At 44.4% G+C, this 16,511-nt stretch overlaps 1 protein-coding gene across 1 annotated transcript in view; it reads left to right on the top strand.

Annotated features, from left to right (window-relative positions):
- Window positions 1-16,511, top strand: part of LOC122707830 (selectin P) — a 43,713-nt gene that overhangs the window by 12,128 nt on the left and 15,074 nt on the right. The window contains exons 3-9 of the mRNA XM_043923751.1: window positions 1,799-2,185; window positions 6,437-6,544; window positions 7,305-7,490; window positions 8,215-8,400; window positions 10,869-11,054; window positions 11,662-11,847; window positions 15,051-15,236. Of these exons, the coding sequence (XP_043779686.1) occupies window positions 1,799-2,185; window positions 6,437-6,544; window positions 7,305-7,490; window positions 8,215-8,400; window positions 10,869-11,054; window positions 11,662-11,847; window positions 15,051-15,236 (1,425 nt within the window). The remainder of the gene's footprint in view (window positions 1-1,798; window positions 2,186-6,436; window positions 6,545-7,304; window positions 7,491-8,214; window positions 8,401-10,868; window positions 11,055-11,661; window positions 11,848-15,050; window positions 15,237-16,511) is intronic.

Raw genomic sequence — 16,511 nt, 5'->3', positions numbered from 1 at the left:
CACAGGCCTGCATTACTTTTGGAGACCCATAAAAATGCTGTAATTTCTTTAGTAATCATTTTCTTCTAGGCCAAAGAAAATGTTTTCACATGTAATACTAATATGTTCATCTTTATACCAATGCAGTTATAAAATTTTTAATTTTATTTCTGAGGAAGGGGATTCTGAAGGCAAAGTTCTATGCAAGTCAGAATACAGCCCTGGTGATATCAGAATAAAGTCTATAGCAAAACAATGCCATACAGGTGCCTGTGAGGGAAGGTAAACAGAACCGACAGTCATGTGGGCAGCTGAGGAGAGGGCTGATTAGGAGCAAGGCCTCATAAACAGGAAAAAGAGCCATTTCCAGGCCTGATTGCTTACACTGTGCACCTCTTCACTTGGGAACTGGCCTCTTCTGGTGGGGGTGAGCTCCCATTGGCTAGGTTAACACTTACTTTGTGTCCTAATGCCCTTTATACTTTTGAAGGGCACATTCTTTATTTCACTTGATTTCATAAATATTTCTTTTAAAGGCCTGTTTTAAGTGCTAATTTAAGAAGTGAGTAAGCAGAGATGGAGGAAGTAGAGCAATTTATCAAAGGGAAACAGCCCGGAGTATTGGGATGAGTGTAAAATTGCACCCCAGGAGAGACAATGAGCCTCTGCCACAAACCTGGTGTTTTCACTCCACAAGTATGCAGGGAATATGCCTGGTTAGTGCCAAGCTCTTCACTTGGTGTTAAGAAGCCAGACGTAAAAAGAGACCCCCGTTGGAGTCACAATCTAGCAGGTGTGGTCCATGTCATACAAACAGATGTTACAACAGCTTGTCAGTGAGGGAGGTGCAGATAGAGACAGGGTGCCTGGAAGAAGGAACACCAAACCCAGCTGCAGGAGTCATGGAAAGCAGGTGGAGGAAAAGTTTACCAAGCCTAAGCAGAAAAGGGTAGCCAGAGGAGAAGGAAGAGCATGTGCAAAGGCATGGAAGTGCCTGACTTCTGTTTTCGCTAAAGAAAAGTAAATATGGGTGGGTGATGAGGCTGGACCAGCAGGTAGGCTCCAGATCATAAAGCATCTTATTTTCCATGTGAAGAGGCAGTACCTGTAGATATGAGGCAGCCATCAAGACATTTTGACATGTCATTTAATTTGGGCTTGGGAAAAGTATTTAACGTCTCCTACATTTCTAAAAGGAGAAGGTTAGATGGCCTGTAAGGTCCCTTTCAATGCTGGTACTTTGTAATTCAAAATCTTTAATATTAATACCAAAGATCCTCAGGAGAGGACACCTTTTTATTCTTTTTTTTAAATTTATTTTTAATTGGAGGATAGTTACTTTACAATGTTGTATTGGTTTCAGCCATTCAACAATGTGAATCAGCCATAAATATACATATATCCTCGGCCACCTTGAACCTCCTTCCCGCCCCTCCCCTCCCACCCTGCTACATCATCACAGACCACTGAGTTGAACTCCCTGTATTATACAGAAACTTCACTAGCAATCTATTTTACACATACAAATGAATATGCTTCAATGCTACTCTCTCAATTCGTCCCACCCTCTCCTTCCCACACTGTGTCCACAAGTCTAGAAGAGCACATTTTCTTATTCTGACTTAAAGTGTATCCATACTTATAACTAAAAGATGGAAACCATTCTTTTTCCTAAAAACAACTAGATTAGACATAAAAGGATCATGCTTTTGGTATTTCTCTTCTAGTCAGACTCATCTGACTATACAGAAGTATACTTATGCTCACAACCTCTTTCTCATTAGGGATGCTAACTTGATCCTCACTCTCCTTTACTTAGAGCTAATGAACCAGAAAGAAGTATCAGCATGGACCTACCACTATAGCAATAAATCATATTCATGGAATTATTCCCGGGCATTCTGCCAGAAGTACTACACGGATTTAGTGGCCATCCAGAATAAAAACGAGATTGCTTATCTCAATGAGACCGTACCTTACTACAGCTCTTACTACTGGATTGGTATTCGAAAGATCGACAATAAGTGGACCTGGGTGGGAACCAAGAAGACTCTCACTAAGGAAGCTGAGAACTGGGCTGACAATGAGCCTAACAACAAAAAGAACAACCAGGACTGTGTGGAGATCTACATCAAGAGTCCGTCAGCCCCTGGCAAGTGGAATGATGAGCCCTGTTGGAAAAAAAAGCGAGCACTCTGCTATAGAGGTAGGGGCTTCTCGACTCTAAAATCTACCTGTTTAAAAATATATGCCTTCCCTGGTTCATTAACATAGCCCCTGAGTGAATAACATTGAGTCTCAAAGTCAGGGACATGGAAACAAAGAGTGAACTGTCAGTCAAGCAGCATTATTGAGCATCTTGAAGAATATAAGATCAAGATTAGAAAAAAACTGGCCTTTTGATGCCAGAGGGAAATTTTAATATCATTCAGTCCACCCTTATAATTTATAATGGCCAAAATAGATGCTCAGAAAGTTTTGGTCTCCTAAAATTTATGTCCAGAGCTTTTTGGCATCACTGGGCCCTAGAATAAGAGACTGTAAATAAGAAACTGAGAGAGAATTTGGCTTTGTCTCTAGGAGATACAGTTGGAACTAATACCTACAGATAATCGGTATGTTCCAGGTATTATTATTTGTTTATGTCATTAGTCCATTTAGTATTAGTTGTATTTCTTCTTCATGAAAACCTCACCAATCAGCTCCAAATACAACTCTCATTTAGCCAATGAGGGAAAGGCTCAAAGCTATTCAGGAATCTGCTCAAGGTTCTAAGTTTCTTGATGTTGGGGGCGGGGGGGGGGGCGGTGGTGGGGTTTAGTCACTAAGTTGTGTCCAACTCTTGCGACCCCATGGACTGTAGCCCGCCAGGCTCTGCTGTCCATAGGATTCTCCAGGCAAGAATACTGGAGTGGGTTGCCATTTCCTTCTCCAGGGATCTTCTTGACCCAGGAATTGAACCTGGGTTTCCTGCACTGCAGGCAGAGTCTTTACCAACTGAGCTACAAGGGAAGTCCCCTTGATGATGGAGCCAGTTTCAAATTCACATTGACTCCAAGGTGGTATTTTTGGCCATATATGTGACCACACTCTTGGCTTGGCATTCTTGGTAGACAATTTGAGAACATAACCAAGGATGACAATGCTTTACAGATTCCCTCCAAAAACAGCATATCTCCGGGTCTATTTGACTTTGGTAGGAGTTGAGAGGTGAGGAAAGGTAAGAGGTAACGGAAAGTGAGATCCTGTGAATATATTTGATCCTCTACTCTCCAGGTTCCAGAGTGAGCAGACATGTGTGAAAGCTTGGTCTTCTGGTAGCCATGCACCTCATGTCAGAACTGATTCCATCTCTCTGATGGAGTGACTTCCCATCCCCTGCCCTGGGTAGCACAGGAACACTAGGGCCAGTGAGAGTGTGGGTTGCCCTGGGCAAGAGAGTCCTGAGTACTCTGAAGCTTCTTCCTCAATAAATCATCTACCAGATGCCACCCTCTGCTGTGTATGTTCTAAATTATGTTAGATTATAAACACCTCCCCTCAGAAGCCCTCAGCAGTAATGGAACAGAACGCAGAGTACAGAGCATTCCCCGTACTTTCTCCCTTTCCTCGCACTAGCCGAGGGGAAACACATCCATATACACATTGTCATGTAGACAGATCTCATTTTATAAGTAACTTATTTACTATTATATTAACAAAGAAAACAATGACCTGTTTTTTATAGGCCAGGATGGACATTACCAGAATGCTAGCTCATCCTACTGATCTCCTAGTCAGCTCCCTACTTTTTCTGGGCTTGAGCTCCCTAAACCCACTCTGATCAGACTGTCTTGGCTGCCACAAGGATGTTGCAGCATGCCACTGCTTCCTCTCCCCATTCAGACTTCAGCATCTGTATCTGCAACATGGTCTTCCTCAAAAAAACTTGCAAAAAGTTACCAGTAAGAACAGAGATTGACCATTACTGGCATGAGTGATAAGGAACAATGCTACTCCTCTAGCCTGCGACAATGGCAGATGTCACTAATTGATACCTGAACACAGTTGGCTTCCATCTCTACTAACACGATACTCTAGGCAGCCACTATCACTGATATTTCTCCATCCAAGAGGTAAAGCATGGAGGGAACCATCAGTTCTCTGTGGGAGATAGATGAGAAATAGATACATACGCTACCCTGCAACAAGATAACTAAGTTGGAATAATTCCCTAAATGTCAGGATTGGTTAGACCTCAGAATAAGGTGTCAAAAAAAAAAAAAAAAAAAGAATGATTCATCGAATCACCATTATGTTCTTTCCTGGAGGTCCAAGAAGTATATAAGTTACTAATGTGCCTGGAAACCCTGAAATGGAGTAGAATACAGAACCTGGCTGTTTTTCCATTCTTAGCGTTCTGAGAGCCTGAGGAAGCTACAGTCAGAACAAAACTTTTATGTTTCAAGAGTATAGGGCAGGCGGGTAGGGCACTGGTAGGTCAAGGTGAGTAGGAGGGAAAACATGGGCCAAACAGGCACTACTGTTGCTTTCTGCATCTTCTCTCTCTCTCTCATTATTTTTATTTGGCTGAATGTGTCTTAAATGCAGGATGCAGAATCTTTTAGCTGGGGCATGAGGGATCTAGCTCGCTGACTAGGGATCAAAGCCAGGCCCCCTGCATTGCAAGCACAGAGTCTTAAAGCACTGGTCCACCAAGGAAGTCTGTTCTGCATCTTCTCGTTACTTGAAATGCTTCCCAGGGGTTCAGTGAAGCTTCATCAAACTCACTGGCTGCCATGGGAACTTACTGCTATAGAACCTTGCAAGGCTTATAGAGCTACAGTGTCTGAGAGTTGAGAGGGAACATAGAGATCAGATGGCACAACCCGCCATGTGACATACGGATTTCCTCTTGTGATAGACCCCAGTGTGGACCAGTGTGTGGCCAGGCTTAGGAAACACTACCAGAAAACAGCCTAGCCACAGACCTGTTCTTAGCTATGACCTCATCAACACAGACACTCAGTGCTTTTGTAGTATCATTTCTAATACTAATCCAACCACAGGTGCTCAGTGCCTATGTCCTCAAAGAGTCTCGTGCAGAAAGGAAACTCTGTCCTTCTCTATTCTGTCATCCAAGTGGCATAGACTTAGGGAGGAGGGCCTGGCAGGCCAGTCATGCTCTGTACCATCTAAATCTCATATATTCAGACCTACGACACAGCTCCGTATAAGGTCATTTGTCTTTGGTCATGCTGCTGCTGCTGCTAAGTCGTTTCAGTCATGTCCGACTCTGTGCAACCCCATAGATGGCAGCCCACCAGGCTCCCCCGTCCCTGGGATTCTCCAGGCAAGAACACTGGAGTGGGTTGCCATTTCCTTCTCCAATGCATGAAAGTGAAAAGTGAAAGTGAAATCGCTCAGTCATGTCCGACTCTTCGCCACCCCATGGACTGCAGCCTACCAGGCTCCTTCGTCCATGGGATTTTCCAGGCAAGAGTACTGGAGTGGGTTGCCATTGCCTTCTCCGTCTTTGATCATGAGTAGGTCTTAAACATCTCATTCAACTCCTCTGCCATGTGGTGCTGGGCATTGACTTAAAGCAGGAAAAAAGTGGAAAGGCTTTGGCCCTAACTTCAGACAGGTTGGAATCAAAGAAGGAACTTGCTGGAGGTCACATAATAGTAGGGGGTGGGGCATGGGTTCTGATTATGTAAGTGTGACCCCTGCCACCCCTCATCTAGTTCGTAACCTCCATGCTGTGACATCTGTCATAGGAGCTTCCATAAGAATACAACTCTATGAGTGTGATTGGTTAAGAGCCACAGCCTATTTTGCACCACACAGAGGAGCTCCTCTGTCTACCGACCTACTGGTCGCACCATTTGTCCCTCTGTGTCCCCACATGGCAACCCCTCTTTAGGCCACATTAAATACAGCCTAAAACAGAAGTCAGGCAGTACTGACGAACCAGTAAGGGCAAGAATAGAGACGCAGACATTGAGAACAGACTGGGGATCCAGTGGGGGCAGGATGGGGGGACAAACAGAGAGTAGCACTGACGCATATCCATCACCATACGTAAAATAGAGAGCTGGTGGGATGTTGCTCTAGGACACAAGGGGCTCAAGCCAGTGCTCTGTAACAACCTAGAGGAGTGGGGTGGGGTGGGGTGGGGTGGGGGGGCCATGGGAGGGGGTTCAAGAGGGAGGGGACATATGTATACCTGTGGCTCATTCACACTGCTGTATGGAAGAAACCAACACAACATTGTAAAACAACTACCCTCTAATCAAAAATTTAAAAAATAGAAGCCAAGCAATGCTCCAGCAGGCTCCTACAGCACCCTTCACAGGGAACAGGCTGGCTCTCCGGGGGGGCGCTGTGGTTTTCTGTTGTCTGACTAGCTCAAGGTTACCCAAGTGGGGCTAAGACTTGTGTCTGTGATTCTGACCCTTCTTCTGTATCCACACAGCCTCCTGCCAGGACATGTCCTGCAGCAAACAAGGAGAGTGCATTGAGACCATTGGAAACTACACCTGCTCCTGTTACCCTGGGTTCTACGGACCGGAGTGTGAATACGGTGAGCCCACTCTTCTGGTGATAGCAACGTGGTCCATGGTCTTGCGCTAGAGGTGATGCCAGGAAGTAAATCACCATGTTGGAGACTCTCCAGTGGGTACAGGCTAGTCCTAGGTCCTCGAGAGAGGACCATCTGTCAGTCTGCCCCACTCAAACTGGCCGATCACACACTCGGGGTTAAACCACTTTATTTTTAGAGTGAACACTTCCTCCTAAAATTGCAAAATTTAAAAGGGAAAATGTAAGGACAGTAAAACAAAGAAAACTCTTTCAGGCTAATTTTGTTTGCTGGAAATAAACGCCAGTGAAAGTATGATCATTTCCCAAGATGCAACAAGAGCTTCCCAGGTGGCTCAGTGGAAAAGAATCCACCTGCCAATGCAGGAGATGTGGGTTCGATCCCTGGGTCAGGAAGATCCCCTGGAGAAGGAAACGGCAGCCCACTCCAGTATTCTTGCCTGGAAAATTCCATAAACAGAGGAGCCTGGTGGGCTGCAGTCCATGGGGTTGCAAAAGAGTCGAACACGACTGGGCAACTAAACAAACAAAACAAATCAATACAAAGGAACAAAGTAAAGATGAACAGGTTGGGTTAGAAGCCCAGGGAGATGGGTTATATCCAGGGAGATGGGTTATACCCAGGGTTATAACCAGATGGGTTATACCCAGGGAGATGGGTCATGCAAACTGTTTCAGCTTTTAGCAAACCTGACATTGTCTTCCAATGTGCAAAGAAAGAAATCAATATTTTGTTCTTACAGTCAGAGAGTGTGGCGAATTTGACCTTCCTCAACATATGCACATGAACTGCAGTCACCCTCATGGAAACTTCTCTTTCAACTCACAGTGCAGCTTCCACTGCGCTGAAGGGTACATATTGAACGGACCTAGGGAGCTGAAGTGTTTGGCTTCTGGAATCTGGACGAATTCACCCCCACAGTGCACAGGTATGTACACCCAATTCTTTTCCATCCTCATTGACAACTAGAATTTCAGAGGACAAAAGGCTTTCTCAATCTGAAAAACAAGAAGATCTACACTAAATGGGACATTCTGCTTATTACTATTGCCCATTAACCAGAGTAACAGTAGTTTTAATTTTCATCTGTGGAGTGAGGGAGTTTAATTCTTGATTCTCACGCAAAAGCATTACAAAAAGGTCCCCTTCCCTTTGTTCACTGCAAAGTGAACAGAGTACAATAATGATTCAGAGGTTGGGTATTATTAATTTGATAATTTCACCTTGCTTCTTTAAAAAGTAAACAAAGCAAGGATGTTTGGGTCTTTCCGAACAGTTACTGAAAGTACCATTTTACCAACCAAGTTCATCACCTTGCCTAACACTTTGGGAAGGTGTAGACAGCTATTGCTGGCTACCCAGGTGGTGCTGTAGTTAAAGAACCTGCCTGCCAATGCAGAAGATGAAAAAGACACAGGTTCGACCCCTGGATTGGGAAGATCCCCTGGCGTAGGAAGTGGCATCCTGCTCCAGTATTCTTGGCTGGAAAATTCCTTGGACAGAGGAGCATCCATGGGGTCACAAAGAGTTGGACATGACTGAGTGCATGCACACACAGTCACACACACACACAGCTATTGCAGCATCCTAAGGTTTCCAAGGTGCTTGGCATGACATCAGGCCTCATGTCATTGCTCTGTGGTTGTTTTTAGCTGTCCAGTGTCCGGCTCTGAAGTCTCCGGAGCAAGGAAGCATGAGCTGTTTCCATTCCGCAAAAGCATTCCAGCACCAGTCCAGCTGCAGCTTCAGCTGCGAAGAGGGATTCGCATTAGTTGGGCCAGAGGTAGTGCAGTGCACAGCCTCGGGGGTGTGGACAGCGCCAACTCCGGTGTGTAAAGGTGAGTTCCAGGAGGTTGGGGATGTATCATGTCCATTGCACCTGGTTCTTGCTGGGAGCACAGATGAAACCAGCCTGAATCACAACTTGACTCTCCTTTTACCTACCACTCAGCTAGGCTGGGGGCTTCCCTGGTGGCTCAGATAGGGAAGAATCCACCTGCAGTGCAGGAGACCCGGGTTTGCTAGAGAATTCCAGGGACAGAGGAACCTGGCAGGCTACAATCCATGCGTCGCAAAGAGTCAAGCGACTCAGTCAGTTCATCTGGGATAGGAAAGGAGTGTCAGGCTCTATAAGAACAAGAGGCTGATTTTACTACTGACTGTAAACAAAATTTAGAAGTCCTCCTCTCCCCAAAACTCACTGCCCTCAAGTAATTTCAGAATGACCTCATTCACAAATTTCACCTAAGATGGAACGGTGACATCTCCATCTGTAAGTAGATGCTAGAAGACCTACCAGGAGAGGTTTTTAGAGTAAAGTGGATCGAAGACATTTGATAAAGGAGTCTTGAAAGAAACTTTTATTTTAAAGAGATTTAGGTCCTCCTGAAGCTTGGTTCTACAAGTCTGGACTAACATCATTAGGATCTCCTGACCCTTACAGATTCCTACTTCCACTTAGATTTCCAGAGGTGGTTTCACCATTGCTCTCCCAGCTGTAAGCATGGTTCTTCTCCTTCCTCAGTACCTTTCTCTATGGCCTTGGTGATTCTGTCCAGCTATGCAGTGTGAGTTCCTGGAAGCCCCTACCAAAGGAATCCTGGACTGTATCCATCCCCTCATTTCCCTTGCAGTGGCTCTAGCTGCAAATTTGAATGCAAACCTTGCCATCGAGTGAGGGGCAAGGACAAACTGCTGCCTTGGCCCTGGCTGGGAGACCCCACCCTTGCCAGCCTTCAAGGGTAGGATTTTTTCATCAGCAACCCCCAGTCCACTGGGAAGTATAAGTTCATGCTGCCTATTTAGGCAAGGAGTCATGACACAGTGGGGAAGATCAAGGGCTTTTAATATCAACATGACCTTTTCCAGGCTCTGATCCTGAAATGGGTTGTTCAGCCCCCAGGAGGGATGGTTTTCTCCTCTGGTAAATGAGCTATGAATTGTAAGGAGCTTCTGTGATATGAACTATGAATTGCAAGGAGCTTTAATAAGGGTGATGTATATTAAAAGTATACAATTAAATAGTATGTATAAAGTACCTTGCAGAGAGCCTTTGTTTCTGCCTCTTCTCTCCCTGCCTGCCTCACTGGTGTCTAGAAGCTGTGGGTCAGTGTCCTTGCTATATTTCAGACAGAGTCAGAACAGTGGCTATCAGGATACACAGACAGATTGCTCAGCATAGTCCTTGGTGGCAGTCTTTGACAAAGGATCAAAGGAACACCACACTGAGAGGCTGTGATACAATCCAAGGCAGGTACCTAATAGCGCGAAGCTGCATTCTGTGCAACTGCCTCACACTTCACACCAATCGCATCTTAATAAAGCAAAAATGGGGGATAGCATAGCGGGAAATTAAATATTGGATAAGTGAATTCCTGGAAGACCTGAATTATAAGCCCAGCTCTATTACTGTCTACATATGAGACCTTAGGGATGACACTTAAAATTTCTAAACCTCACTTTTAATCTGCAAAGTTAGAGAGAAACGCTAGAGGATCTTTGGAACTTAAATACTCTGATTCTGTAAAACCCAGAGGTCTAAGGTCACTGTGTGCAGTCTTTGTACTCTGAAAAACTCCAGGAGTATTCTGGAGATGAAATGCTTTGTCACGGAAGAGCATGAGGAAATCAGCCTTTATCAGAACTGAGGTCACTCGGGGATTAATTATGCTCAGGAACTGACCTTGGGCTGCACACTCACTTGGCAACCGACGTCTGTTTAGGATGACATCCTGTGTTCCAGAAACAAGGCTCATTTAGAATCCTTTTATTGGGCTGGGTATTAGAGTGTCAACAATAAGCTATGTTGTTCTAGCCTTTTCCTTAGAAGTTCAGTCTGTCTCTATCTCCTCCTTACAGATCTAATTTTCACAAATATTTTCAATGAATATTTAAAGAGCACCTTCAATGTCCCAAACACTGCCAGGTTCTGGCATACAACTCTGGATGACTGACATCAGCTGCAAGGAGACTGCAGTCTAAGGGGCAGAGTTATACTAGGGCATGAAGAGCTCAAGCACAGGGATTGTAGGAGCAGGCTGGAAGGGGTTCTCCCCTGAGCTGGGATGGGCAGGGAAGGTTTCTTAAGGAAAGTGTAGTGTAAGCTGAGACTTGAAAGGCAGGTGAGCAATCCAGGCAAAGAGGGAATGTGCTCCAGGAAGATTCCCTATTTGGAAAAAGGAGGATTTGGGGTTCTGAATATACTGATAATGTGAGTCAAAAGATGCATGATCTCTTGAGGGGCTCTTCTGCAAAAGAATCGAGCCCTTCTATCGCCCAGTTTCTGACAATCACTTTTTCCATTTAGCCATTGCCTGTGAGCCCCTGGAGAGTCCTGTCCATGGAAGCATGGATTGCTCCCCGTCTTCGAGAGCATTCCAGTACAACACCAGCTGTAGCTTTCATTGTGCTGAGGGTTTCACGCTGAGGGGAGCTGACACAGTTCGGTGTGCTGATTCGGGACAGTGGACAGCGCCAGCCCCTGTCTGTCAAGGTATACTGTGACATCATAGTGTTGCTCCCGTGCCTTTTGGCTTATTAAAGGCATCAGCATCTACATTTAGTTCCGTCATTCAGGTATTGCTCAAACGTTCACTGAGAATCTATCCTGTGCCAGACCCTTTGTGCTGGGCACTCAGGATGAAGTAGTGAGTGAAGGCAGTCTTAAGGGACATGTTCATTACAGCATCCTGAAATGAGTCGGACATGACTGAGTGACTTTCACTTATGATAAATGATAAAAACTTAGTGGTATTTATGTTTGTTTTCAGTATTTTGCTCTCACAAATGATATGATAAAATTTCTCCAAATTGATTTTTGATATGCACCTTGTTACATACTTAGCATCGATTCTTGGGTCCAAAATTACGATATTTTTAAAACTATGGATGCATATTATCAAATGCTTAACAATGACTCGGCATTTCCTCATAAAGTCATTCAACTGGCATTGTGACTATATGATACTTTTCTCATCTTCCTGGTTAAACATGCCTAATTCAGAGATCCCTCTTGTTGGCATTAGAAAGAGTTAAGGGGTGGGAATCAATGAGTACTTGTGTATTACTCCTTCCTCACTCCCTGCTTCCTCCCTCCTTAGCACTGCAGTGCCAGGATCTTCCGACCTCAAACAAGGTCCGGGTGAACTGCTCACATCCCTTTGGTGACTTCAGGTACCAGTCGACCTGTAGCTTTACCTGCGATGAAGGTTCATTCCTGGTGGGAGCAAGTGTGCTGCAATGCCTGGATACGGGGAACTGGGATGCTCCTTTTCCAGAATGCCAAGGTAGGATGAACTCTTTCCAGTGTCTTAGAAACAAATTGTAGGCTTATTTTAAAAAGTTGTATTTAAAAGGTGGTAACTGTCTAGGGGACAGAAACTTGAAATGGACTGGAAAATGAATAAACACTATCAACAGGAAGCCCTTATTATTGGGTCACATGGGGATCCCAAGTGCAGAGGCCTTGACGGGCTGGCAGATACCACAAGCGATGGGATATCTGACAGCAGGAAAGGCTGCTGCCAGCTCTGCCGTGGGGCCTTTACCAGGATCTGAAGGCCCCTATCATGGACTAGGTTCACTGTTCTCACTTGGCTAAAGATAGTCTCTAGAAACAAGGCCAGGGGAAAAGATAGTCCCAGGATGTTTTTCCAAGACTAATCTGGCACTTCAGTCCTAGGAAACACAGCACATAGTGGTGGGATGGTGGGTAACGCGTGGGTTTAATAGGAGAATGGGAGGGGCAGCATTTACAGGTACTGGCTGCAAATAAGATTGGAGAAACCCACTTAGAGTAAAGTGAAGAGTGATGAAAAGAAAGAAACTAATCTATACATGCAAAGTCACAGGATTCTCAGAAGGAAAAAAAGTACCTATTCAGTATAATCATATATATCTGCATTTCACTTGATATAAAATAAAGCCAGTTATTGAATGAAATAGAACTGGTTCTGATCATCTGGGTTTGGAAATTGAAAGATAGATATACACTTCTTATACTCCCCATTCCTTTTTCTACCCAATTATTTACTTATATTTATGGCAAACCCTACCTTTAAAAGATAACATTTGTATTTATAAAAGCTCTAGAAAAATAAATAAACAAAAAAATCCTCTTACATACTGTCCCCAAAATACCCCACCCTTAAATAGACACTGGTTATGCTTCTCCATTATTGTATAAATTCCTCTAATGTTTTTCCACTTTCCCCTCCACACAATTAGTATTTTCATGAGGCATATATAAGTTTAATAATAAAATTAGATAGGGAAAATACTAGACAATTCTGCATTGTTTGCCTTCGCTTTTCACCTTGTGCCCACTTTCAGCATGAGTAAAAGCAGACAGATACATGTTTTTAATGAAAAGGAAACCACTTGCTATTCAGGTCACACATAAGCACACACAAGTACACACACACGCCCACTACTATTAAGTTAGGTCAACACAGAGTGAACAAATGAATGAACAAAGGGGCTGACCAACTCAACAGAACTGCATGGTCTTTATCTCCAGACACAAGAGAGCCTGGCAAGCCCTGGGGGCTAGGGCTGAGCCCACCTTCTGAGCTGGGTCTGCAGAGACCAGGCTGAGGCTTGTGACCTTGGGCCCTCAGCTCTCACCCTGGCTACGCTGAAGCCTGGATGCACTACGAAGTCCCCGTGACTGTGGGGAAGAACTTGGGAGTCCCTGAGGGCGTTCCAGGGCACAGCACCTTTCCGGACAGCCTTGGGCTGTGCAGGGCACAGATTACAGTTCATTGCCCCATACTGGCCTGCCTGTGGGTGTTTCACAGGAGGGAGGCTGACACTCACCACGGCTTCCTGTGACCTTCTAGTTCCCTTCCGCTTTTAGTTCTTTGTTTACTCTGACTGAACTTTCTCCTCTTGCTGCTGAGAGAGCATCATGTGAAATACCCAAATGTGGTCTGGGCAGGAAGGTACCATGAGGCTTGCAACCTACTAGCTGTTGTAATGTGCCCCAAAATGTGTTATCAGTTTCCTTTTCCAAAGCCACACCCCCACACCCACCTTCCTACCCCAGCTATCAGAAGGCAAAGTCACAAAAAAGCTGCAAACCGACTCATGGCACCACATCGCCCCCCGCCCCATTTGTCCTTACAGTTCAGAGGCTTCTTGACTTGTCTTCCTCTCCCCTCTCCTCACCCCCACACTGAATACAGAAAGACTTTTCAAGTGGTGGAAAATACCAGGTCTTTGGACAAATGGATGAGATGAGGGATGTAGCTGGAGAGAAGAAGGGAGGAAGGGAAGAGACACGTACAGAAAATGTTCACAAAGCCTCAAGCAGTTCAAATCTGTGGCTGAAAGACAGCCCTGGTTCATCCACACTCCCACTGTCTCTGGTCTAAAGCCACACACGACCCAATCAGGCCAAACAGTGAAGAAGAAACACTCTAAACCATGTATTCATTTTTATTAAAGGCCAGTGTGTTTAATTGAGTTTTATTTCATTAATTGGCTGAGGGATATCTTGGCAGCCATTAACATTTGCATACACAGCGTTTTCACTTTTGAGCCTTACAAAAATCCTGAGAACTATGTAATGCTATTATCCACATTTTAAAGGTGAATAAACATATGGAAGTTCAGAGACTGGCCAAAAGTCACAGAGCATGATCTCCAACCAAATCAGATCCTTTAGCACCACAAACTCCACATGGATAAACTGTGGCAAAGGACTGTGATATCTTATTGACCATTTTTTGTAAGCAGACAGGTAGAGTCATTTGCTGTTGGTCACTGTAGGTTAAGACTGGTGGAAAGAACATTTGCAGATGGCCAGTTACATTATTTGCCTACTTTGTGCCATGATTTTTTAATTTAATTTTTGCCTATGATTTTGTTAACTCATTATTTTATATAATAATAAATTTGAGGTTCTCTGCAAAGCAAATATTGTTATTTTTCCCATTTCATAGATGAAGCAACTGAGGTTCAATATATTTATTGTCCAGAAATGTAATGCTAGTGAGTAACAGAGGCAGGTTTTGGACCCAGAGTTCATCACTTGGTTGGGGGAAGGAACTTTTGGAAGGGGAGAAAGTATTTTACTCCATTTCCCTATTTCCAATCACTTGTCATTATTTTCCGGCAAGGTTATTGGGTCTACCTCTGGAGAAAGTGTCAAGAGAGCAGTCACTCCCACTCCCATCCAGGGGTAACTAACATGAGCTGCATCACCATCACCATCTTTCCCAACAAAGTGCCAGCACTCTTTTAAATCACCTCTAAAGCTCTTTTAAAGCTCTTTAGGGGTAAGCGTTTCAGGATACCAACCCACTGTCAGCTGCCGTTTCACACATTCAAGACGTCTAACTGGTGACTAATCCCATGAAATTTAAACAATCGTTCTAACCCAGTACTTCATTGGCCTGTTGAGGACACACACAAACACACACACACTGATTTAAGTGGCTGTATTCTAAAACAACCGTCTCTCTCTCCTTGGCCATGCCCACACTAGCTGTTACCTGCGCACCTCTGCCAAACCCTCAGAACGGAGAAAAGACTTGTGTCCAACCTCTTGGAGGTTCCAGTTATAAGTCCACATGCTGGTTCACATGTCATGAGGGATTCTCTTTATCCGGACCAGAAAGACTGGACTGTACTCCATCTGGACACTGGACGGGTTCCCCACCCACGTGTGAAGGTAGGACGATGGGTTTATCCTTTCTTATGGCTTCTCAGGTAACAGTATAGAATGGAGCATCATCATCATCAGGAATTCATGTAAACCTCAAGCTAAAGGAAGCCTTCTCTTCAAGGCATAACAATCTAGACCAAAAGCTTCCCCCCACCCCTGCCGAATATTCTTGTAACAATAACTTTAACCATTTCATAGTTCCATAATGTATTTCAGTGTCATTGTGACATTTGATGTTTATCACAATCCTGAAATAATGAGGACAGGCCATATTATCACCATTTTATGGATGAGAAAATAGAGGCTCAGAGATTAGGTAATTTATGGAAATTCCTACTATTAGTGCTGAAGCTCAGCTATGTCACTGGGACTTTTACCTCATTATAAAGAATTTTCTTACTACACTCTTACTCATTCCCACATTCTCCTTCACTGAGCATTGCTAAGCCCCAGACACTGAGCTTACCTCAGGGGTGGGTGTGACTCCATCCCAGCCCCTGGAGGATCTCACAGTCTAAGGATTTGTATCTAGCCTCTCCTTGCTCCAGTTCCAAATGGATTACAAGCTCCCTGAGGGCAGGAATGGCACCACCTTCACCTTTGCATGTCCTGCAGCAGCTAGACAGAAACAAATGTAGGTGTGTGACAAGTATCTGTTGAACTGAATCTTCTCATTTACCGGTTAAATTTATTCAAGCTTAAGCCTTTTTGACAATGAATTAGTGGATCCTCAAAGGCAATGGGCAGATCTTAGCTGTCTGTGATTCCCCTGAAACATCTGGCTGACACATATCTGGTATATGAAAGTGAAAGTGTTAATCGCTCAGTCGCGTCTGACCCTTTGTGACCACATGGACTGTAGTCTGCCAGGCTCCTCTGTCTACGGGGATTCTCCAGTCAAGAATACTAGAGTGGGTAGCTGTTCCCTTTTCCAGGGGATCTTCCCAACCAAGGGCTTGAACCCAGATCTTCTGCATTGCAGACAGATTCTTTACCATCTGAGCCACCAGAGATAGTGTGCTCTAAGGTAGAAGTTTGCAAACTGATTCATTTATAGCTCATGTTTACTTTCAAATGTCATCATTTTGCCCTGTGACAACCTAGAGGGCTAGGATGGGGTGGTAGATGGGAGCGAGGCTCAAGAGAGAGGGGACATATGTATACCTATGGCTGATTCATGTTGTGTGGCAGAAACCAACACAACATTGTAAAACAATTATCCTCCAATTAAAAGTAAATTAATTTAAAAAACAGTCATTACACAATTTAAGTTGCAGGAAT

This window comes from Cervus elaphus, chromosome 14 (genome assembly GCF_910594005.1).
Source record: "Cervus elaphus chromosome 14, mCerEla1.1, whole genome shotgun sequence".
Classification (NCBI taxonomy): Eukaryota; Metazoa; Chordata; class Mammalia; order Artiodactyla; family Cervidae; genus Cervus; species Cervus elaphus.
Note: the sequence above shows the minus strand (reverse complement) of the source record. Positions and strands in the feature narration are given on the sequence as shown.